The sequence below is a fragment of the Phyllobates terribilis genome, unplaced genomic scaffold (genome assembly GCF_046119375.1).
Source record: "Phyllobates terribilis strain yellow unplaced genomic scaffold, ASM4611937v1 Scaffold_11__3_contigs__length_659146591, whole genome shotgun sequence".
NCBI lineage: Eukaryota > Metazoa > Chordata > Amphibia > Anura > Dendrobatidae > Phyllobates > Phyllobates terribilis.
In genome coordinates, this window is record NW_027362771.1 from 358,949,773 (window position 1) to 358,975,606 (window position 25,834).

Here is a 25,834-nt window from a genome sequence, read left to right on the forward strand (position 1 = left end):
AAAAGTGCTACGTATAAAAATACACTTGTAATGTACTAAATGCAGAAGTAAAAATGATCTTATGTATCCACATTCAAAAAATAAGTCCCCCTTTTCATTTGTTTCAACTGTTGGAGTCTCCATATAAATATATTTTATACATAATGAGCATATGTCTCTAGATCTATTATTTTAAAGGGAACCCGACATCAAGATTTTAAACCCCAAACTAATGGCATATATGTAATTGAACTTTAAGCCACAGCCCCTCTATCAGTATTTGGTCAGTATTTTTTCTCAGGAGTGGGAGCCAAAACCAGGAGTGGGTGATAAATGCAGAATTGGTGACTTGTTTCTATTACACCTTTTCCTCTGATTGTTCCTCACCGGGTTCTGGCTCCCACTCCGGAGAAAAAATACTGACCGAACACTGACCAAATACTGATAGTGGGGCTGTGGCCCAAGACTGATATAATCCTCACCTTGCTTTTAAAAAAAATAAAAAATAAAATAAGTTTTGCAGTTTTAGGGAAAAATTGTACACTGATGAGGCGCAAGAGGAGCAGGGTGGGACATTGCACATTGCACTTAGCGGCATTTACACTTAATGAATGAATTATGAATGAGAGATGTTAAAAACGCGTGTTTCATTTTTATCTTGCTGTGAATAAACAGGCTGCCGATCACCTGATGGATGAGCAAAATGCTCGGTCATCGGGTGACGTGATCTTTTATGCAACATAAAAGATCATTGTTCTCTTTGTATAGATCGCTCAGTGCGCATCATTTACTGTGGTCTGCTGTGTAAACAGGCATTCAAATAAACGCCGATCGGTAAAAGTTTACCAATCAGTGGTCATATTATGCAGCAGGTCAGTCTGTGTGACGGACTCTTACAGCTCTCTATCTATTCCCCACCCGCCGACTGCCAGTTCACTCATGTTACAGTGACCTGCCTCCCCAGAACGAGATCTCACACAAGCGAAGTCATTGCCTAGGACGACGCATGCACAATAAGGTCCTAATGACAGTTTGGCTCTCGCACTATCACACCGCACATGTGCTGCCCTCTGCAGGGAGACAACCAGCACGGGAAGGAGCAGCAGAAGGGACCTGTCAGAAAGGAGGCACGCAGAGGATGGGGAATAGGAAGAGAGGCAAGAACAAGGTCCCACCCCACTGCACTTGCGGTTCATTAGCTTACTATTTCATTGATGGATTTCTCTAAAATGACACAATGGATGACTAGAAGCAAGGTGAGGATTTAATCAGCATTAAAGTTCCTTTACATACAGGTTATCAGTTAGTGGAATAAAATCCTGATGACAGGCTCCCTTAAAGGAAACATGTCATCAGGATTTAGCCCTATAAACTAAAGGCATGGCTATAATTATATTATTTATTATTTTAGCGCATTTACACACAGGACGCCGGCTCCCACTGCGCAAGCGCCACCCACATAATAATGGCGGCGGCGCTGAATTTTAAAAAGGAAGCAGTCCACTGAATAATCAGTGACATGCAGAAGAAACAGGAGACTGGTGGGGGCGGAGAAGGAGAAGACCCTGCCCCCACGTCCCGCCCCGAAGCACACAAGATATCTTATCAAAACTTCATAAGGGGAGTATTAAACAACCACTCAGAGGATCCCTTCACATCAGGTATCATATTAATCAGCATCACAGCACCATTATATCCATGCCTTTAGTTTATAGGGCCAAATCCTGATAACAGGTTTCCTTTAAAGGTCTAGATAAGAGGTAGCTTTTCTGGAAGCCATATGATAAGGTTGTATCACACAATAAAACTTGCACAGATATTACCAGCTGAGACAGGGATCCTGTGCACTCCAGAGAAGAGACGTTCAGTCCGCATATATATGCGGCTACCTCAGTAGTTTATGGGAGTTACTGAGACGGTTTAGCATTTTACAATGCTTATAAATTAAATCAGACACTAATGGAATACCTTGTCGATATAACAAAAGGTCTTAAATGGGAATACCCCTTTAAAAGATCAATCACTGTGTTATGCCTAGCACAGAGCCTGAAGGACTCAATGGGAAGCTTTTCACTTTCTTTCACCTGCATAAGCCAGGCATTGCAAAATCCTGCTAATTGGCATATGTGAAGGCAATCAATGACTTGTTGGGCCATATTATAGATATTTAACCATTAAAGAGATGCTAGTGGGTTTGATCAAATTTGAATCTGATAATGGACATACGAGTGCCATTTCATTACCAGCTATATGTATACATACCTACAACAATTTGCTCTATACAAGTTAGTGGGACATCATGCTCACCAAAGAGGTGATTTTTATAGTGGAATTTCTGGAAAAAAAAAAAAAAGCAGATATCATGTCGGTGCATTTGTAATATTAGAAAAAAAGCAAATAGCATAACCTTCTTATTTATTTCCCTAAATGAACCTAGTCTCCAAAAGTGCAAAACATTGCATGGAAGAGATATTTTTCTGCCCTTCTAGAGACCAGATTCATTTAGAGAAAAGGAAAAAATATAAATAATTACATACAGGAAGAAGAAATTTTAAAACTCTAGATCCAGAATGAAAAGATAACAGACTATAGATAATAAACTATGCTTGAAAAACAAAGATTTCTTCCCATCAGCCAGGAGAATTACTGTAGGGTATGTGCACACAACGTATTTTTCACGAGGGTCTGCATCAAACCTTCTTGAAAAATCAGTTAAAAAAAAATGCTAAAAAAAAAAAAACTGAACATAAGCACGGCAATACAAAAACAACTTGCTGTGCATATGTTCTGTCTTTTTGAGTTTCTTTTAACCGCTTCAGGTTTCAAAAGCTGCAAAGTGATTAAAAAAAGTGGCCTGATAATTCTTTAGGCGGTTTCCACTTGTCAATTAGTGATGTAATAAAAAAAACAAAGAACAAAAAAGAAAAAAAAAAAAAAGAAGAACGTCGCACCAGCGTACACTACAATATGGACATCCAGACAGCTGATCCTGAATGGCTGCATTCACTGTATGAAAGTGGTCTATGCCCAGAATAATAAACATGAAGCAGAGGTGGCAACAAGTTCTCATGTAGCCTACGATGTCAGAACATTTCTAGAACTTCACATGGTATGAAGACCAGGGCGAGCAGAGCTTACCTGAAAGGGCATCGGTGTCTCTGTGATAAATGAAAGCTTGAAGTTGGTGCAGGTCAACTTCCCCCACAGGTCATAGAGGCTTGTATCCGAAGCAATGCACTTTCTGACAAAGTTCACTTCATTTACCACAATTTCACCTAAGAAGGGAAAGTGATAACGCATCAAAAAAGTGAACAAATAAAATACATCAACATCCATATCAAGTATTTTCTGCTCATCTGTCTGGTCTGCATTTACCATGGTGGATACATGAGGAGTCCTATGGCTGACATCACATGGCACACTGAGGGGTGCAGGAAAAGCGGAAAGGCAAGTTGAGTACATTAAAACGCTACTGTTTTGCGTGTTTTGATCCATTTTATTTTTTTTACTCCCAGGAAAAGAACTTTAAAATACATGTATGTAGAAAGACACTGCTCATTGCAATTCTTTTACCCTTTTTTGCCAAAAATTTGCAAAGCTGCAAAGAAAAGAAGACTCCTCACCTTTATTCAGCACAATTTTTCCAAGAAATCTACTGTTCATAGTGTGTCCTATTAACATATGATAGAGACTGTAAACTGCCCATACAGATAGGATGAAAAAGGGCCAGCGATAGAATGGTCATTGGTAGCACAATTATTCGTTTAGTGATGGCCCCGTACACACACACTTCAGATGACATAGGCTGATGACCTGCACTGGCCGCATCAGAGGTCTGGTGAACTCTGTACAGATCTTAGACCGACAATGAATCCTACATGCCCAACCAGTGTTTTCAACGATTACTAACATAAAGGTCATATCATCTACTGACCGTCGTCCTTTACCGTCAAATATCGCCTATTTGAGCTAATGAGTATGGGAGCCATAAGGGTGCCCACAGATTAGACTAACATCACCCAAACCCAATATTGACAGTTTCGACTGTCACTCTAATGTGTACGGCGGACCTCCCGACAGAGGAGGTCAAGGGACAGAATGATTCTGCCGATCTCTAGTGGTGGCTTATCTCATCAAGAGTGGTCTGGCAGCGGCGCTCTCAGAGAAGGCAGCAGCACTCGGCCACCTGAGCACATGTGTATGGTAAAGGCAGAGGAGATGGAGTCTAACAAAGGTTCAGATGACTGTCCAGCCAACAGCTCTTAAGTGTATGGGTGGGCTTTGCGCTCAAGGACCAAGCACAAGGCTATATTACTCTCCCTCAGAGGTTTAGGAATTCACTACTTTACAGCTGTATGGTCTGGTTCTATACAGAAACAGATTATTTTTCTCTTAGACTGTATGTGAAGCCAGCTAGAAAATAACCAACATGTGCTACAAAATGATGTATTTAGTTATTCTATATGGAGACAGACAAAGCCTCTGCTGCCCTGGCCACATCCGATAATATCTACATCTATCACACATACACATCGCCTTATACAGGAGGTGTAGGCTTATGTCAAACAATGGCGACGGGTGAAAGGTAACAAAAAGATATAGTGCAGACACAGGCAGCAAATGGAAAGCAATGGTTCCACAGCTCGCAGTCACCATGAAGGACCATATAAGTTACTTCTGAGCACATCCATGTCTCATGATACAAGCAGAGTAGCAGACTTCTTCCATCAGGTAGTGTTTCGCTCCCTTGCAGAAAGTACAACCAGTCTAATCGTCACGATGACAGACCCTTTTATCTGTGGACAAATCAGTTACTGGAAAAACAATGGTGCTGCTATCCGTAGTCTCTGCCTGGCAATAACTATCCATGAACCATTTTCATCGGCCAGCAGATAACCCTACTATTGTTTCAGCCACCACTTTACGAGCTATAAGGTTTTGTAGCTAAAGATTTTGTGCTGTGTATAATAGACAATGAGGTCAAGATAAATTTAAAAAAAAGTCTGTCAGCACAAAATGAGCGTCCAAAGTAAACACAACAACAGGTAGGGGACATAGCCCACACAGGGTTTTAATCCGTCCATTAGGCCTCATTCACACGTCCATGTTTAAACACATACGTGAAAAAATGGTACCGATGTCCGTAGTGTTGTGCATCAGTGTAAGGTCCGTGTGTCCACATTTACCATCTGTATGTCATCAGTGTATGGTCCGTGTGTCTGTATTTACCATCATTGTGTCATCAGTGTACGGTCCATGTGTCTGTATTTACCATCATTGTGTCATCAGTGTATGGTCCGTGTGTCCACATTTACCATCAGTGTAAGGTCCGTGTGTCCACATTTACCATCTGTATGTCATCAGTGTATGGTCCGTGTGTCCGCATTTACCATCAGTGTAAGGTCCGTGTGTCCACATTTACCATCAGTGTGTCATCAGTGTATGGTCCATGTGTCTGTACTTACCATCAGTGTCAGTGTTTTCTGCTATGCATAAAGAAATAAATTAAATTACAAAGCTTCTCTTCTACTTTGCTATGTTAAACACGGACAGCACATAGATGTCATCCGTGCTGTATGCGTTTTGCACGGACCCAGAGACTTGTATAGGCCTCTTTTCATCCGTGCTGAGCAGACATGTCTTCAGGTGTTTTGCACGGACACACAGTCTATGAAAAACACAGACATATGAACAGCAGCACAGATTATACTAGGTACGTGTTGTACCCATGAAAAAAAAAAAAGGATACAACATGTATGTGCAACACAGACGTCTGAATGAGGCCTTCAGCCATATATAGACCCGCAATGCTCGGACTCACCATGGGTCTCTTGACCCAAACTTACAGTCTCATTTACGCCTATGAGACTGTCAGTTAGGTTGAAAAGAGGCATTGTCAGTACAAGCATGGTGGTCTGTATACAGACCAATAAATAGCGAAGGTTTCTGCTTAACATACGGCAGAAAAATTCCTCAGTATAATAAACTAATAACAGCTATGAGGATACGCTCTTAAAATATAACTTTTAATAGCACATGTATAAAACTTGTTATATCCTCAGTCTGTTCAAATTAGATAAATATATCCAAACTGCCCTTATGACATCAGGACACAGAACTATTTACAGATCATATTAGTCTCTGTGCAAAAATATCTCAATCTTTAAGGAGTAAGATCTATGATATATATAACCAGTCCTGATTGTCAACCAATAAACCAGAACATTAAAGTGCTAAAGTGCAATACTGAAGAAAAACAGTGTGGATCTCACATCTCGTATGCAGACTGCGTCAGGGATTTTCGTCCATCATAGAAGGTCCTGCTGAAGACTACGTCTACCCTGTTGTGCCCTTTGTGTTAACTCCCGCCCTAACAAGGGCAGTACCCAAATGTTTCTTTCATAATGTCCCACAAAAAATCCCTCCATATACAGACTAAACTACAGGCCTTATTCAGATATGCTTATGAGGTGCTCGGTTCACCCTTGGCGCTAGCCTAGGGGTTCAACATACATTCCCACATACTTGTTATATGACTCGCACATGTATCCTCGCATCCCCACTGCCCCTTCCTTGATTGACGACTTGTGGGCACTGGATTTTGTGATGGGGCGTTTATCCAGGGAGCTAGTCTGACTGCCATATTGAGTCAGGAAGGAATTTTTCCCCTAATATGAAGCTATTAATTTCTGCACAATGGGGTTCTTGCCTTCCTCTGGATCAACATGTTAGGTTATAGGTTGAACTCGGAGGACTGAAGTCTACCTTCAACCTTAAAAACTATGAAACTGTGAAAGTATACATTTATAAGAAGTATATGTGATGCGTACCAAACTACTTGGCCATGCCAAGGGTGCACCGAGCGCCCCACAGCTTAGGCAATCACTATTTCTATGAAGCCATTGCACCCCATAAATAAAATATTCTGATTTGAAAAGTGGCAAATCTCGCCTGGCATTTGTTAAAGAGTCACTTTCCATTAATGAATATGGCACAGGCAACGTGGAGGAAGAGCTAGGCGCATGCGCACCTCACCGATGTATACACTACCTCTCCCACTCACTGATGTATACACTACCTCTCTCCCACTTAGAATAATTGGCTGCTCCTTTGGATATGGTAGTATTAGAAACATCAAAGCTGTGGTGCCCCTGGCTGATCATCTCTCCCTCTCTGACTTCTCCAGCTAGGCATACATACAGAGCATATAGGTTGGTCCTTCTACTGTTTGAGCATTAGCACTTCATTAGTTTACATTGATTTATTACATATTGAGGGAGATTTATTAGACTAAATGAATTGCACCACAAAATTGTTTTTCAAGACTTGCATCATATTTGAGACATTTTCTGAATGTAGTCTGACAAGTGGATATGGCTTTGTTGGATAGCGGCATTGCTTTAATGCGACCCCATATGCCAACAAAGAAATGGATTTTCATCAAGGTTTTGGATCAACAGATTTTCAGCAATATTTAGTCAATGTGTCAGGTTTTCCCATCAGTTTCATCAGTGTTGCAGATTTCTCAAACTTCTATCAGTCAGGGCACGAATTGCATCCGGTTGTTTTCATGGACTTATAGACTTGCATTGGCAAGTTTGAGCCGAGACTCTGATCAAAACTGGACATGTCTTCGTGTTTTGGTGCGGACCACCTGATGTTCAAAAATACACAGAGATGTGAACAGCCCCATAGAAAATCGCACAAATTACGAGAGTCCGTGAAAAACACAGAAAGACCTTGCACATAAAAAAAACTGACATCTGAATGAGTCCTTAGAGGAGTGGAAGATTGTACGTAGCTACAGTCCCCAATGCTCTTCAGGAGCTGACCCTCCAAAAGTAATGTCTATTTTTTTTTAAACTAATAAAACCTTGGCCCATTTCCCATTATTTGCTGAACTGCTGCATGCTTCCCCTTGGAGAGGTAGGCTTTGACCCGTGAAAACAGTAGCAAGTGGAAAGCATTAAAGTATTCTCATAAGTTTTATACATTTCTTAGAACAGAATCAGGTCTGATATACTGTGTTTTCTAGTCGGATATCATAAGGCAGACCACTAGAATTAACATTACACATACAAGTTAACACTCTCTAAATCAGTGTTCAAACTGTTAACTTTTTCTGCATAGTTTCTGCATTATACAGTGTTCCCAAACACTACCCATCACAGACACACATTGTTCTGCTTAAACAAAATGGTTACAATGTGTCCCAGACACTGGGCTGCCTCATGACATGTGACTAGGTAAAGCAACAGATCTATTGATGTACGCTTCAGAAATGCTCGGCTCTCCACCCAAATAACCAGTGCTTTCTACAAGTCCTGTATTGGTGGGGCTAATACAGGGATGTGAAGGTACAGAGCGCAAGGGGTCATGGGCAAAGCAAATTAAACATGGAGATTACAGAGCTTCATTTCCAAATTTGAAGAAAAATACCTTAAGGAGTTTAAAGGTCAAGATGTTCTGTAAAATAATTTTACAACACAAAGAAACGATAATGTAAAATCATGGCAGCTCGCTGGCTCAGTGGTTGGCGCTGTTACCTTACAGCACTGGGTCAAATTTGGAAAGAGAATAGAATTAGACTTACCGGTAATTCGGTTTCTAATAACCCACCACGACAGCACCAAAGGAGGATGTCACCCCACCCTAATAGGGACAGGAAACACAAAGAGGTCAAATAGCCCCTCTCTCATCCTCCCTCCAGTGTTTTTATAAAGGACCACACAAGTATGGATGCTTCAAATTAAATGATTTTTTTGGCTAACCAAGCCTGGGAGGGAATTACCAGTGCGGTCGTGGTGGGTTATTAGAAACCGAATTACCGGTAAGTCTAATTCTATTTTCTCCAATAACCGCCCACGACAGCACCAAAGGAGGAGTACCAAAGACTCATGTTTAAGGAGGGACAATGGCCTGAAGCACTTTCCACCCAAAGGCCAAGTCTTTAATGGACATTAAATTAAGTTTGTAATGCTTGGTGAAGGTGTGGACCGAGGACCATGTAGCTGTTCTACATATCTGCTCGAGGGAAGCGCTAGCCTTCTCTGCCCAGGAAACGGATATGGCTCTAGTAGAGTGCGCTTTCAGCTTTTCTGGTGGTGAAAGATCTTGGATCTGATATGATTCTACAATTGCTTTCTTGATCCAAGTAGCAATGGTACCTTTTGAGACTTTCTTTCCTCTGTTCTGACCAGATGGCTGAATAAAGAGGTTCTGATCCTTCCTCTAGGCCTCTGTTTTTTGGAGGTAGTGAAGAACGACCCGCCTTACGTCTAAAGAATGGAATTCTTTTTTTTTTATTTTTTGGGTTCTGACAGAAGGAGGGCAGAATTATCTCCTGTGATATATGAAAGTCTGAGACCACCTTTGGTAAGAAAGATGGGTCCAGTTGTAGAATAATCCTACCATCCAGGATTCTCAAATACGGGTCATTCACTGAGAAAGCCTGGGATTTCTCCCACTTTCCTGGCCGTGGTAATCGCTACTAGAAAAGTGGTTTTCCAGGCTAATTTATCCAGCTCTATTGAGGGCAAAGGTTCTAACGGTGGTAGTGTCAGACCTTTAAGGACGATATTAAGATCCCAGGAGGGAACGTGGTTGATTATTCTGGGACGCAGACTAGTAGCTGCTGTCATGAACCTTTTTACCCATGGATGTTCGGCAGTGCTGGGTTTAAGGCCTTTTTCCAGCCCCTCTTGTAGGAAATCCAAGACCTGGGTCATGTCAGGATGCCGAAGATCTGGGGTATTTGGTTTATACCATGTTAGGAAAGTCTTACATATCTTGTTGTATATGGAGTTTGTTATTTGTTTCCTACTTCGTTGTAGGGCATGAATTACTCGGTCTGAGAGTCCTTTGGCTTTCAGGATTGTGAACTCAGAAGCCAGGCCGCTAGATGGAAGTTCTCCGGATCTGGATGGAGTATTGGACCCTGATGGAGAAGGTTTTTGATTGCTGGCAGAATGAGGGGTCCTTCAAAGCTTAGACTGTTTAGTGCACAGAACCAGCTCCTTTTTGGCCAAAGTGGAGCTATCAAGATTATCTTGACCTCCTCGGTCCTTACTTTCTGTAAGGTCTTGGTGTGACGAAATGGACCCCTTTTATATACACAACATAGGAGGATTTCTTATTTATCTGGACAATTTAGTATTTTGTGGCGAACTCGTAATATGCCACTCATGGGTTAAGTTCTTACAATCTAGCTGGACACTATTTTGTATACCCATTGTTTCTAGAGTCTTGTTGATGTTGGTGATGTTAACCTAGGTAATGCAATTATTTCTCTTCAGTGAGGTCAGAGGAATTTAATCCTGTTAGAATGCTATTGTATTACTATGTGGATTGTTGACTATGTAAATTGCCTCAGCCACCATTGTTCTAATGTCATAACTTGCAAACCGAATGTCTCCTACTAGCATTCCATTGTAGGACTATATCAATCAGCATGTGGCTCTCCCTTGCCTGGACTGCAATACGACCAAAAATGGTTATATGGGACTTGAGATTCAGCCAATGAAAAGACAGTCTTATTCCACCAATCGTGAAGTCCCCGGTATCCTGCAATGAGGGCTGAGAGTATATCAGGAGGACTGTTCAGTTGACCAGGAGATCTTTGTCTACTGCCCTCAGGATAGGGATGTCGGTCCCGACTGCAGGTGCACTAGCTTGAAGACCGGCAGCTAATTTAGGATCTTCGGATTCGAATGGGAGAACAACGACCGCCTAGGACGCAACCCAGGTTGGGACATTTCGGTCACCTGGTTACAGACTTTGCCGTGCTGTCTCAGTTCCAAACTCCGGCATGATTTCTTTCTGGGCGGGTGCCTGCCAAAAGAAGGGGACCACTGGTTTGGAGTAAATAGTCCTGGAAGATCTGAGATACGAAGAATCTAAAACCCTGGTGAGCCAGCGGAAGGGTGAGACTCTGTTGCCTGTTACAATTTGTGCTGTGCTGGTTAGGTGTTATATGCGGTTAGTTGTTGGGGATCCAATAAAGCCTTAATATTGTGATTCCCTCACCCTGTGTTGTCTGAGTAGTGTTTCGCCCACGGTTGAGGAGTTCAGGCGTTCAGTTGGGGATGAGCCCTGGTCCACGTTGTCTTTCTAAAGGCGGCTGGGCCAGCGGACGAGAGCACTCACTGACCCCATGTCTTTACACTTGGGTAGCAATGGAATTGGGGGAAAGGCATAAGCTAGATGAAAACGCCACGGGTGAGCGAATGCATCTATTCCCAGGCATACGTCATCTGGATCTAGGGAGAAGTATTTTTCTGCCTTGGTGTTTTGGAGTCTTGCAAAGAGGTCCACCTCCGGACGACCCCATTGTCTGGTCAGTATGTGGAAAATGTCTGAGTCCAGTTCCCATTCCCCCAGATGGATATTCCTTCTGCTCAGAAAATCGGCCTGTATGTTGTCTGAGCCTTTTATGTGCAGACCTGATAAGGAACGAAGATGTCTTTCCGCCCAGAAGAATATTCTTGCGGAGATACTTTTTAGATTCTCATACCTTGTACTCCCTTGAAGGGACAGGTGAGCTACGGTAGTCATGTTGTCTGAAAAGACTTTTACGTGCTTGCCCGCAATGATTGGAGCCGATATTTTGAGTGCCTCCTCCACTGCCTTTAATTTTGCGGACGTTGGAGGATCTCCTGCTGGTCTCTTCTGTCCAGACCCGCTGGAAGGGGGCTTGGGCGAAGACAGCGCCCCATCCCGTCTTGCTGGCGTCTACCGTGACTTATCAGATGGAACTGAGACCATGGAACCCCTGTTCTTAGGTTTCTTGGGCTGAGCCACCATGACAGGGATGTCTTCACATAATGAGGAATCATGATCTTTCCTATTTAGGGAATCTGGGGATCCATCCCACTGTGCGAGAACATGGGTTTGTAATACCGTGATGTGAGCTTGAGCCCACGCCACGGATTGAATGCAGGCTGTGATGGAGAAGAGGGCTGACATGGCAAATCTTAGGGACACCTTGATATCTTGGATCTCAAAGGTATCTGCTTGTCCTCTGGTAAGAAGGAGGTTTGTTTGGTGGAGTCTAATAGAACACCTAGGAACGTTTTTTCTGTGGCAGGGACCAGGTCTTATTTTTGATGATTTATTAACCAGGATTTGGATTGCCTTTGCAGATCTTTCTGGAGTGATGCCACTGAGGGACCTATTAGTGAGAAGTCGTCAAGGTAGGGAATGATGCAGATCTTCTCCTTTCTGATAGAAGCCACTACCTCTGACATGATTTTGGTAAATATTCTTGGTGCTGAGGATATTCCGAACGGCAATACGTTGAATTGGAAACGTAACGTCTGATCCTCTTGAACCACCGCAAACCTTAGAAATTTTCGGTATGTTGGATGTATAGGGACATGGTAGTACACGTCCTGTAAGTCGATAGTTGCCATCACATATCCTTGTCCCATCAAGGGAACTGCTGATCTGATGGACTACATTTTGAATCTTCGGTAGATGATGTATTGATTTAAGGGTTTCAGATTTATTATTATTCTGTAAGTGCCGTTTGGTTTCATAAACAGGTGTGAATAGTGGTCTGTGTGTCTTTCTGTTTTTGGGACCGGTGAAATAGCACCCAAGGATAGTAGGCTCGTTAGGCAGGACATCAGGGCTGTTTTTAATCTCAGGGAGGTTAGACAAGTTTTTCTCACTTTTCTTGGTGGATGTGAGGAGAATTCGATCTTCACCCCTTCTTGAATTGCTTTCAAGACCCATTGACTGGAGCAAATCTTTTGCAATTGGGGAAGGTGTTTCATGATTCGTCGTCCCACAACTGCTCTGTCGTCACCGCTTCTGTTGTCGCTGTCCTTTTGGGAAAAAAATATTCCTATCTTTTCCCCCTTTGGGGTAGCTCCATCGACCAGACTTCCCGTTCCCCTTGTACTGGGGATTCTGCTCCCGAGGGGGCGAAAGGGGGTCTTCTTGTAGTGTCTGGGTTCTGGCAAAGATTTCTTTTTATCAGCCACCTTCTACAGGAGGTCGTCAAGGGCCTGGCCAAACATATATTCTCCCCTGAATGGAATGGAACAGAGTTTTATTTTGGAGGCCACATCACTGTTCCACGATTTGAGCCATAGTGATCGCCTTGTGGAGTTTGATAGGACTGCTGCTTTGGCGGTTACTCTCACAGATTCCGCTGAAGCATCTGCCAGAAAGTCAGTGGCCTTCTGCAGTAAACATAGAGAAGCTTGTAGCTCCTCTCTGGATGTGCCCATAGCCAGATGCTCTTCAAGTTGGTTGAGCCATCTCGACATGGATCGTGCAACACATGTGGAGACTACGTTAGTGTTCAGAAGGGCTGCTGATGTTTCCCAGGATTTCCTGAGAAGGCTGTCCATCTTGCGTTCCAGAGGGTCCTTCAGTTGCGATGAATCCTCGAATGGCAATATTGTCTTTTTAGCGACTCTTGCCACCTGAATATCGACCTCAGGTATCTCGGTCCAACATTTTGAGGTTTCTTCATCTACCGGAAACCTGTCTTTCAATTCTGCTGGTGTATTCAGTCATCTTTCTGGATTTTCCCATTCGTCCAGGATTAAGTCCTGAATGTTTTTATGTATCGGGAACACCATCTTTTTCTTTGAACTGAGAGCACCGAACATCTCTTCCTGGACTGATCTAGTGGGCTTCTCTTCTTCCATCCTCAATCGTTCTTCTTACTGCTGTGAGGAGGTCTTCCATAAATTCCGCTGAGAAATAATATTTATTATTTTCCAGACTTTCCTCTGCTGGGCTAAGTTCACCTTCCTCTATGAGGTCTTCTGGAAGGGATAGCTGGTCCTGGGAGTCGGAGTCTCTTTTTTCTTCCAGGGAAATCTTCCTCTTCTTAGCCTTTGGAGGCGAATCAGAAGTGGATCGGGAGAAGGAGGCCAATGAAGATTGAACCTCTTGACGGACTATCCCCTTGTTCTATGAGGGATGGCTGCTCTTCCCTAATAATTTTCTCCGTACATTTCTGGCATAAATATTTTTTGTTTGAAGAAGATAGTTTTTTTGCACATATAGCACACTTCCGGCTACATTTATTTCCTGGTGCAGGATCCTTGTCCCCCTAAAAAAGTGGGAGAAGGGTAATTAATGTATCAAATTCTAACCTGCACCTAGGAAAGGACCCCCAGTGCCAGACTTACTGGGACTGGAATCGCGCTGGGCTCTGCAGACATGGAGAAGATAGATTCCTGACCATCCAGTGTATAAAAATACAAAAACGGATTTGGTCCTACCTTAGATGTCTTCCGTCCAGGGCTCTTATATAGGCTACTGGACTCAGCGCTCTCCCTCCTTCCCTGGGAAAGGGGGGTGGAAAGGCTCCTCCCCCATGATCCAATCTGTGAAGCAGGAACACCTGTGTTTTTTTGTTTTTGTTTTTTTTTATATTGTGCCACCTCAGAGGACCACATTGGCTTGAACGGACCAGAAGCAACCTAAGGGACCCTGTTTCGACGTCCCACGTCACTTTCCGCCCGTTTTTTAGGTCCAGGGTGGAACGCATACCGGAAGTGACGTCATCCAGTGGTCCGCGTCACTTCCGGGATCCGGCGCGTCTCTCCCGCTATGGAGACCGCCGGAGGCCGCCTCAGAGGGGGGAGGAGCTGGGCTGGAGCGCTCGAGGAGGCCTCCAGCCCGACACCCACCGGACCTTACCGGACTCGGTGGGGATGGGGGTCCCGAGTCCCGGAGGAGACGGGAGCAGCATAAGGGGAGGAGGAGAACACCGCTCGGTCCCAGCTGTCCGGCTTAAAAGGTATGCTGGGTGTCTGCCGCCGGCACAGAGCACCCTGGATGACTTCTTCATACCAATAGGGACAGGAAAAACACTGGCGGGAGGATGAGGGAGGGGCTATTTGACCTCTTTGTGTTTCCTGTCCCTATTAGGGTGGGGTGACATCCTCCTTTGGTGCTGTCGTGGGGGATTATTGGAGAAAACAACCACATGGAGTTTTTAGGTCCTCTCCATGCACCAGCTTCCTCCCATGCTCCAAACACTTGCAGATGTCATCTACCTATCTTTTTAAGATGTAATTTATGTTGGAGACATCATTTTCTCCATGAGAGCATGATACCTGCACAAGATTCCTCACTGCAATGTCAGCAAAGAGCTATAATGCAATGAAGAGCCTAGTCTATAGGTCTAATAGTCCTATAAGGTCTAATAGTCTTACAAGTCTAATAGTCATTCTGTCCTACAAAGTATAGAAGGAAATGTGGTAGTCACAGATTAGAGAGGTGAAGTCGGCTTACTAGGGTTCCAGTAAAATGTTTTCAACTCACAGATGAGTCCAAAAATTATTAGCGAAGGTTTACATACAGTTTTGGGACAGATTACACACCAAAATCCACATAAAAAATAACACTCTTCAAACATGCTTGCATCAAGCTTCCCATTCATTTGAACAAGAAAACAAGCCTATTAGTTCACATTGCATTTTTTCAACACGTTAAAAAAAACGTCATGTCAACTCTTTAGCGTATTTTTCACTCATAAATCATGGCAGATCATGCATTTTTTGTGCATTTCTTATTCTGGATTTAGCCTATGTTTTACAGCAAGAATACGCTCAAGAAAAGAAAAGAAAAAAAAAAAACATAAAAAAACCTCCAATTTAGATTGTGAGCCCCAAAGGGGACAGCGATGACAAGGTCTGTAAAAGCGCTGCGGAATATGATGGTGCTATATACACTACCATTCAAAAGTTTGGGGTCATTTAGAAATGTCATTATTTTTTAAAGAAAAGCCCATTTTTTTTTTCAATGAAGCCAACATTAAATGAATCAGAAATACACTCTATACATTGTTAATGTGGTAAATGACTATTCTAGCTGCAAACGTCTTGTTTTTATTGCAATCTCTACATGTTTGGCCCATTTCCAACAACCACCACTCCAGTGTTTTAATGGTACACTGTGTTTGCTAACTGTGTAAGAAGGCTAATGGATGTTTGAAAACCCTAGAAAACCCTTGCACAAGTATGTTAGCCCAGTTGAAAACAGTTGGCTGATTTGAGAAGCTATAAAATTGACCTTCCTTTGAGCTAGTTGAGAATCTGGAGCATTACATTTGTTTGTTCTATGAAACTCTCAAAATGGCCAGAAAAAGAGAACTTTCATGTGAAACTCGACAGTCTATTCTTGTTCTTAGAAATGAAGGCTATTCCATGCGAGAAATTGCCAGGAAACTGAAGAAGATTTCCTACAACGGTGTGTACTACTCCCTTTAGAGGAGAGCACAAACAGGCTCTAACCAGAGTAGAAAGAGAAGTGGGAGGCCCCGCTGCACAACTGAGCAACAAGACACGTACAATAGTAGCAACGCCATGCCATACCCTGTGGACAGCGCTTGATTGAAGCCAATTTCATCCTACAACAGGACAATGACCCAAAGCACACCTCCAAATTATGCATGAACTATTTAGGGAAGAAGCAGGCAGCTGGTATTCTATCTGTAATGGAGTGGCCAGCGCAGTCACCAGATCTCAACCCCATTGAGCTGTTGTGGGAGAAGCTTGACCGTATGGTACTCAAAAAGTGCCCATCAAGCCAATCCAACTAGTGGGAGGGGCTTCAGGAAGCATGGGTTGAGATTTATCAAGATTACCTCAGCAATCTTACCTTACCTTGCTGTAATTGCTGCAAAGGGGGCATTCTTTGACGAAAGCAAAGTTTGAAGGAGAAAATGATTCTAATAAAAATCATTGTTTCTAACCTCAATGTTTGGTCTGGACTATTCTTTATCAAATGAGTAGCAAAGTGATTAGAAAATAAAGTATGAGTTTTCATGGAAAACACAAAATTGTCTGGGTGACCCCAAACTTTTGAACGGTAGTGTATTTATTATGCTCACTTATATAGCGCCATTAATTCCACAGCGCTTTACAGACATTATCGGCACTGTCCCCATTGGGGCTCACAATCTAAATTCCCTATCAGTGTGTCTTTGGAGTGTGGGAGGAAACTGGAGAATCCGGAGGAAACCCGCACAAACACAGGGAGAACATACAAACTCCTTGCAGATGTTGTCCTTGGTGGGATTTGAACCCTGGACCCCAGCGCTACAAGGCTGCAGTGCTAACCACTGAGCCACCATTCTGCCCATGTATATAAGCCTAATAAATAAATATCAGGCAGCATTACTAGTCCACTAGGGTTAATTTGCTGATAAAATTGTCATTTTATCCTTGCTAAAACTAAGCAGCCCAGTAGAATACACATTGCTGGAATCAGGATATCTGCCCCTACATCACGCTGCTCTCAGATTAGGTGGCAAAATCCTGGTGACAGACTCACTTTAAGCACTCTGCAGAGTGGTCATAGTTTTCTAATGTTCAAGTCTTTTCTTAGCTCATTTGTTTTTTGTATAAATATAAAAGTCAAATTATTTTTCCCCACTTTCCATGTATTTCAAAGTGTTGCAATAAACCAAAAAACAGTATTAGGGCCTTAGAAGAAAGATTGTTACAAAGGAAAAAACTATGGGCCCAATCCATCAAAGCTTTTACTCCAGAATTCTGGCAGAACGAGCTTTGAAAAGCTGCAAAACTTTGGCGCAACTCGAGGCTGCGCTAACATTTTGTCATTCTGATGCCATTTTAACCCTGCACCAACAATGTGTGTAGAGGTGAGGCAGGACGGGGGCATGGTAACTGCCAAACTCATGATGACTGGAAGCATTCACTGCACCAAAAATCTTGATACAGCAGGGGGTAAGATTCGTGGCAAAGGGCACACAGAGGTGCACAACAGCCTCACTCCACCCCGACCCCTCATCAAGACCAGTGTGAAGATCGCCGCTCTTGATGAATCGGGGCCTTTGTGGTTCCTTTCAGTACAAATTGTATAAATATCTAACAATTTATTACATGCAAAATTAAAAAATAAAAACAAATAAAAGTACACTGATTGCCGCTTAGAGAAAGAATCAAAAATGTACGACGTATGCTAAAGTTACAGTGCTTGCCAACTTATCTGTGAAGCTGCAAGAAATGCCAAGACTTCATACAAATAATGTCGCATTATCAATAAGGGAAGCCATCTCTCCTCAAAAATTAAAAAGGGAATAAGGTCTAAAATTAGCATTTCTGAACAAAAATGAAACTTTTTTAATCTACATTACTTATACTGGAATTGCATCATCCACAATGTGCTTGATATAGGAAGAACTCAAATCTGAGCCATGATGAAATGTAAAATTGGGGAAACAATCCTCAGTCTTGTTAAAGGATCTGACATCAAATTCCTTGTAGCTTGGCAGGCAGAACGGCTGACACATGCATGAATTCTTAGTCATCCTTACAAGACTGCGCCAACAACATTCCACTTTGTGAAAGGTCCAGGAACACACAATTCATTGTCTGACCTTGGCCAAGAGCTCAGGATCCCAGAACAAAATAAATGATTAATTCAATGATGAGGGAATCGGATCAGCAAGTTGCATCTTCCTGTAGGTCACAAAAGTGAAAGAGAGTAGGGCAACAAAATAAAAGACAAACCAATATCTAATGTGAAATAATTCTTATGCCAAAGACTACACTGCCCTAACAACGTAATTAAGGCCTAAACGGACAATGACTCATCTATTGCAACACAGACCCATGACATAAGAGCTGGAATTAAAGAGTCTCCAGACTTTACAGAGCTCCCAGGCAACCATGAAAATCCACAAAGCTCAGGAGGAAGAGGCGTGGTGGAAAAACTACTAACATCTACGAGAGCCATGAATCAACCTCTAGTACCCGCAGATTTATTCATTCATTTACACTATGATATTGTCCTCACATGCGGTTTTCCTCATAAACCTACTATATATATATACATACACACACACACACCTGAGACAAAAAAAAAAACTTGATATCATCCAAAACCTGAAGTGTAATTGAAAGTTGGCTTTAGTTTAAGGGGTCATCTAGCAAAACAGTTTAGAATATTAACGATCCTCCATTACTCTGGTTTCTGTTGATTCCCAGGTCCCTCCCTGGTCTCTACATCTTGCCGCTTCAGCCAGTGTCAATGTCCGGGAGGCTATTGCTGGAGTATGAAACAGATCATCTATACCACATGTCAAACTCGGGCCCAGGGTCAAATCTAGCACGCCGGGCGTGTATGTTTGGCCCGCAACACAGGGCAGGTCCCCCGAGTAGATTTGGCCTGTGACGCAAATATGTGGGGCCCATTATACTGTATGGAGGACTAGGTGGGGCCCATTATACTGTATAGAGGACTATGTGGGGCCCATTATACTGTATAGAGGACTATGTGGGGCCATTATACTGCATGGAACACTATGTGGGCCATTATATTGTATGGAGCACTATGTGGGGCCATTATATTGTATGGAAAATTGTGGCCTTTATACTGTATGGAGGGCTGTGTGAGGCCATGATACTGTATGAAGGCAATGCAGGGCCCCTGTTATACTGTATGGAGCACTATGTGGGCCATTATACTATATGGAGGACTATGTGGGGCCCTTTATACTGTATGAAGCAGAGATCCTCACTATGTGAGGCCATTACACTATATGGAGCACTACACTGTGTGCAGAATTATTAGGCAAGTTGAATTTTAGAGGATTATTTTTATTATTGACCAACAACTATGTTCTCAATCAACCGAAAAGACTCATAAATATCCAAGCTTAATATTTTTGGAAGTTGGAGTGGGGTTTTTTTAGATTTGGCTATCTTAGGAGGATATCTGTTTGTGCGGGTAACTATTACTGTGCAGAATTATTAGGCAACTTAATAAAAACCAAATATAATCCCATCTCACTTGTTTATTTTCACCAGGTAAACCAATATCAGTGCACAAAATTTAGAAATAAACATTTCTGACATGCAAAAACAAAAACCAAAAAAATTAGTGATCAATATAGCCACTTTTCTTTACGATGACACTCAACAGCCTTCCATCCAAAGATTCTGTCAGTTGCTTGATCTGTTTTAAATCAACATTGCGTGCAGCAGCCACCACAGCCTCCCAGACACTGTTCCGAGAGGTGTACTGTTTTCCCTACCTGTAGATCTCACATTTTATGATGGACCACAGGTTCTCTATGGGGTTCAGATCAGCTGAACAAGGGGGCCATGTCATTATTTTTCTTCTTTTAGACCTTTACTGGCCAGCCACGCTGTGGAGTAGTTGGATGCATGTGATGGAGCATTGTCCTGCATGAAAATCATGTTTTTCTTGAACGGTACCAACTTCTTCCTGTACCACTGCTTGAAGAAGTTGTCTTCCAGAAACTGGTAGTAGGTCTGGGAGTTGAGCTTCACTCCATCCTCAACCCGAAAAGGTCCCACAAGTTCTTCTTTGAGGATACCAGCCCATACCAGTACCCCACCTCCACCTTGCTGGCGTCTGAGTCGGAGTGGAGCTCTCTGCCCTTTACTGATCCAGCCTCTGGCCAATCCATCTGGCCCATCAAGAGTCACTCATTTCATCAGTCCATAAAACATTTGAAAAATCAGTCTTAAGATATTTCTTGGCCCATTCTTGACGTTTTATCTTATGTTTCTTGTTCAAAGGTGGTCGTTTTTCAGCCTTCCTTACCTTGGCCATGTCCCTGAGTATTGCACACCTTGTGCTTTTTGATTCTCCAGTAACGTTGCAGCTCTGAAATATGGCAAAACTGGTGGCGAATGGCATCTTGGCAGCTTCACGCTTGATTTTCCGCCTTTTTTGGCCAACACACTTCTTGCGACCCTGTTGGCTATTTGCCATGAAACGCTTGATTGTTCGGTGATCACCCTTCAAGAGTTTGGAAATTTCAAGACTGGTGCATCCCTCTGCAAGACCTCTCACAATTTTGGATTTTTCAGAGCCCGTCAAATCTCTCTTCTGACCCATTTTGCCAAAAGGAAAGGAAGTTGCCTAATAATTAAGCACACCTTATATAGGGTGTTGATGTCATTAGTCAACACCCCTCCTCATTACAGAGATGCATATCACCAGATTTACTTAATTGGTAGTTGGCTCTCAAGCCTCTGCAGCTTGGAGTAGGACAACATGTATAAAAAGTATCATGTGATCAAAATACTCATTTGTCTAATAATTCTGCACGCGGTGTATATGGGGACATTATATTATATGGAAAATTGTGGCCTTTATACTGTATGGAGGGCTGTGTGGGGCCATCATACTGTATGAAGGCAACGCAGGGCCCCTGTTATACTGTATGGAGCACTATGTGGGGCCATTATACTGTATGGAGAGTTGTGTGGGGATTACAGTTGGAGAACAATACTGTGATGGGGTCACCATTCTATGTTGGGGGGATTGAGGGAGGAGGGTACAGTAGGGTCAGCATACTGTGTATGTGGAAGAATTCACGGTGGGGGTATCCTACTGTGTTTGGGGGCACTTTTGTTTGCATCATAATTTTCCTATCCGTAATATTCAAGTTTTTTTAACCTTTATTACATATTTAAAATTAGGCCATTGGGTCATATGCTTTTTACTGCTCTTACATAACACATTATGTTATTCCAAAATTGTATTCTAAAGATCTATTATTGTAATTAAAATGTACTTTGTTGGTGGGACAACCCCTTTAAGCTTGTTTCCATATGAAAAAGTTCATTGTTAGATTTGATAAGGAAAAACTTCCTCAATTGTAGACATTTTTCAATGAATATCAAGGTTGGCATGCGACTTTGTCCAAGCTTTTAAATTTTGGCCCTCTGTGTATTTGATTTTGACATCCCTGTAATAATTTTTACCAGCTGAATAACCTCATTAAACCTTATCTGTCCCCAAATGTCTAATATACATTTTTTTGAACTATAGTTCATAGGACCTACAAAGTATCACACAACAATAACTCACTAATTAAACAGAGAATGGACACTACAACAGGATTGAAGTCCTACACATGGCATCCATGTTCTTAGGTCTCCAGATTCTTGATGGACAGATATTACCCAAATGTACAGAAACACATAATGGCCAAGCCAGAAATGACCGGACAATTTTTTGTTCCTGCGTTGCCTTACAGCAGCTAGAACTATTTGTTCATTGATATTTCTCAATGAGGCTACGCTTCACGTGGGACAAATTGTATTTTTTCATTCATCAATGCTTTATAAGTACTGTGTAATTTATTCATTATTTTGCTGCATAGGTGACCCAGTTACAAGGGAAAACTGCACACTAAAATGGCATAAATCAATGGCAGCGCTTATGTCAGTCTGCTAGGACCCAGCAGCTTTGCCATGCTGGCAGAGATATGGCAATCATGTGAACACCATGCCGTACAGAGGCATTGCCAATTCTGATGTCTCTATACACTAAAGCCAAAGAAATGAGCTGGAGCAGAAGTTGGTATACATGCAACATGTAGAAGCATGTTCACACTGTGGCCATTTAACAGACAAAACCTAATATAGAAACACCATGGGCATATACCCTGCTGTAAGTAAACAGTAATAGTACATATAAACAACATGGGGTACTTGGTAAACACGGTTTTTGACCAAAAAAAGCATAAAGGCCATCATACTACGACAAAGTGTACCCCAATCGGAAAGGTCTTATCCTCTGATATTAAAACATCACCTGGTGTCAAACGACCTCAATGTAGATGGGGGCAGAGCAGGACTGGAGCCCGAGAGTTTCAGACACCCAGCCAAGGGAAGCTATATAAATGACCCGCAGAAGCGCTAGTCAGAGCGTGAAACAGCTGTCGTCCACCTTCTCCCCGCACTCCCTGCTTCCCATTCATTTTATCCGAATATGAAATAAAGGACTCTTATTTTTACATAAACGGTGAGTGCAGCTTTTCATCATCTCCTCTCTATTGGAATATAAATGAAATGCCTAGCTCAAAAAAGGGGGAGCCATACTGCAAGGTATATTACATGCTAAATTTGTTTATTAGGTTTTATCTGTTAAATGGAAACAGTGTGAGCATGCTTTTACACGTCGCATGCTTACCAACTTATGCTCTGGCTCATTTCTTTGGTTTTGCTGTAGTTTCTTGTACCTTGTACAAACAGGAATGTGGCTCCCCTTTTTTCAGCTAGGCTTTTCATTTATATAGCTTCCCTTGGCTGGGTGTCTGAAACAGTCGGGTTCTGATCCTGCTCTGCCCCATCTACATTGAGGCTGTCTGATACAAGGTGAGGCTTTAATATTAGAGGATAGGACCGTCCTAATTAGGGTACACCTTGACACGGTTGGATGGCTTTTACGCTTTTTTTTTAATAAAAAACAGTGTTTGCCAAGTACACCATGTTATTTATATGCACTATTACTATTTACATACTGCAGGGTATATTCTCATTTTGTTTCTCTTAGGTTTTGTCTGTTTCTGTACACCGCTCATGTGGCCGGCGCAACGGAAAACAGAAGCAGTGATAAACTTGGTCAGGTAAAAGGGCAAGCTTTCTAAATTCCAGTATCCTAAGAAACTTAAGTAGCTCCAAGGGTCTAATCAAAGACACCTATACACATTAGATGAAAGACCACTGACTCCAACAATTATGGCACAGTCAACGGCCGTATAGAACTGGAGCAAGTTTGGAATGCAGTTCATGAACTAACCACAGGTACTCCCAACTCAAGCCTGACAGCTTCATGGAAATACATGAAGCTGTCACACTGGGGTCAGGAGAGTCGCGGGCCAGTCCGTGCACTGCGTTACGATCTATTTCCGATTTATACGGCCTTTTGACTGCGCCCTTTAAGTGAAACCGACCAACAATCTGAGTATGGAGGCCTCCTGACGCTCCCCCCAATAGATGATGTAGGGGAGAGTAGAATCACGTAGTTGGAATCAGGAAGCTGTTTTCTCCTCTCTCCCTGTTAAAAACACATGACTGCTCAGCTGAGCACTCATTTATGGGGGGATGGGGGTTTAGTAATAACCCTGCATGTATGGCCAGCTTTACACTGTGAAGCCATGACCAAAGATTGAGAAATAATCCCCAGAAACATGCCATTTATCCTTGGGTTACTTACCACATGTTGAGAACCTAGATGATAGTCCACTGAACCAGGGCTGTGGAATTGGTAAGTCAAACCTCCGACTACTCAATTTCCCTGACTCTCAACTCCACAGCACTGCCTCATTACTGAGCATGTACATAAAGTGCAGCACAGATTCATCTCAACTGAAAGCCAAGATCCTTAGATCAGGAACAGAACAGACATTTATAGGACATTTCATAACTTTACCAAATTCTTCTGAAAACATTTACAGCACAATACAGAATTGTACTACTGTACCCAATTTATTATATATTTTAGGTGCCGGAGTCCGTCCATTTTATACTGACTCCACCAAAATGGACACAGACTCCACAGCCCTGCACTGAACTCCTGTTTTTTTTGGTGTTGTATGTAACAGCCCTATTCAGAGTGATTACACATTCAGGAACAGTATTTATGGAAATAATCTAATTAACCTTGTACAGAATAATTTTATATAACAACCTCAGTACAAAGTGTTAATCTAGTTTTTCCAACTAAAAGATGCAAAAACTCTATTTTCAATGCTTCTAGGGGAGAGCAGCTCCACAACACATCTAATAAAATGACACATTTTCCTTTATTGAAAAATAAAAATCAGTAATTCTCCACATGATATTGAAGAAATAAAAAAGCACAGCAGAAAACAGACATTTATGGCCACCATAATAACGCTCCATGGATGTATGGAGCCCAACACAATCATGTACATGATTCCCAAGGCTCATATAAACGCACACATAGCCAGTAAAGCAACAAAATGATCTGCAAAAATAATTCTCAGAAAAGAAATTTGGAATCCAGTTAAACCTTCCATGAATCTATAATGTATTTTTTTCAATCCTATACGGTAGGAGAAACTAGCATAGCCCTAACACTTTCCTATACACAAACCCTGACGATCAGACACCCCACCGCCGGCCATCAGCAGAATTAAGCAGCCGTGCAGATGTTCGGAGTTTTCCACTTCCAGCGCAGCCATGCACATGCTCATTACACAAGCCACATAACTGTAGACATGTGTTTTATGTAACACACAACCTCCTGGCAATCTGCATTGGACGCAGTAGTAAACAAACACTTCTAGGAAACGGCCCGCAGCCCACTTCATAGGCAAGTCCAGCAAAAATGGAGACACTGTGTGCCACATCCCACTTACTGGTTGGGCATATACTATATAGCCACCAGAGGTAAAACATGCATCTAGGAAAACATATGGATTGCACGGCTGTCAGATTCCCTTTACCAGCACACATGGCTCTGAAAGTATGCGGATGTCCTACAGTTCAAGGTTGAGTGACATCAGTGCATATACAACCAGCAGAAGCCAGGCACAGGAACTGACTGATAGATTATTATAGGCACTCTATATACAACGCTGGGGAATATGTTCCTGCTTAGTATATAAATAAGAGGCACTTTGTTTCTACAAAAATAAAAGAATCAACGTTTACTTAACAGGATCAAGCACCAACCGATCATTAACCAGTCAGCACAGGAACGCATCTCTATCAGTGTATGATCACATACGACATAATTACACATCACTAGTGTGTGAGCCTGTAAATTACAGAAAGGTTTTGAGATGTCAGGTTTTCTACACTTATTCGCTGACATCAGACTGATCAATCCATACTGAATCCTTCTAGCTGGGACTGACTGTTTTAAAGAGGTTGTTTTACTAACACGATTCCCTCTACTGGGTGCTGCAGTTTTGACAAAAAACTGTTTTAGTTGCTGCAAATGTCGAGCTCTGTATAGCCCCGCTCACACCACTGACTGACAGCTTTCTGTTTACACTCTGCGTAGGAAGAAAGCTGCCAATCAGTGGTTGGGGTGCAGGGTTATATAGAGCTCATGAATATGGAGG

The 25,834-nt window shown here is 42.4% G+C and overlaps 1 protein-coding gene across 2 annotated transcripts in view; it reads right to left on the minus strand.

The window, feature by feature from the left end:
- MTMR10 (myotubularin related protein 10) overlaps positions 1 to 25,834 on the minus strand; it is a 107,219-nt gene that overhangs the window by 46,602 nt on the left and 34,783 nt on the right. Inside the window, exons 3-4 of one of the 2 annotated variants that reach the window (XM_073652907.1) lie at positions 3,118 to 3,254; positions 2,242 to 2,314 (exon numbers count right to left, since the gene is read on the minus strand). The exons of the other annotated variant lie outside the window; for it this stretch is intronic. Coding sequence (XP_073509008.1) covers positions 2,242 to 2,314; positions 3,118 to 3,254 — 210 coding nt within the window. The remainder of the gene's footprint in view (positions 1 to 2,241; positions 2,315 to 3,117; positions 3,255 to 25,834) is intronic. 2 annotated transcript variants of the gene reach the window in all.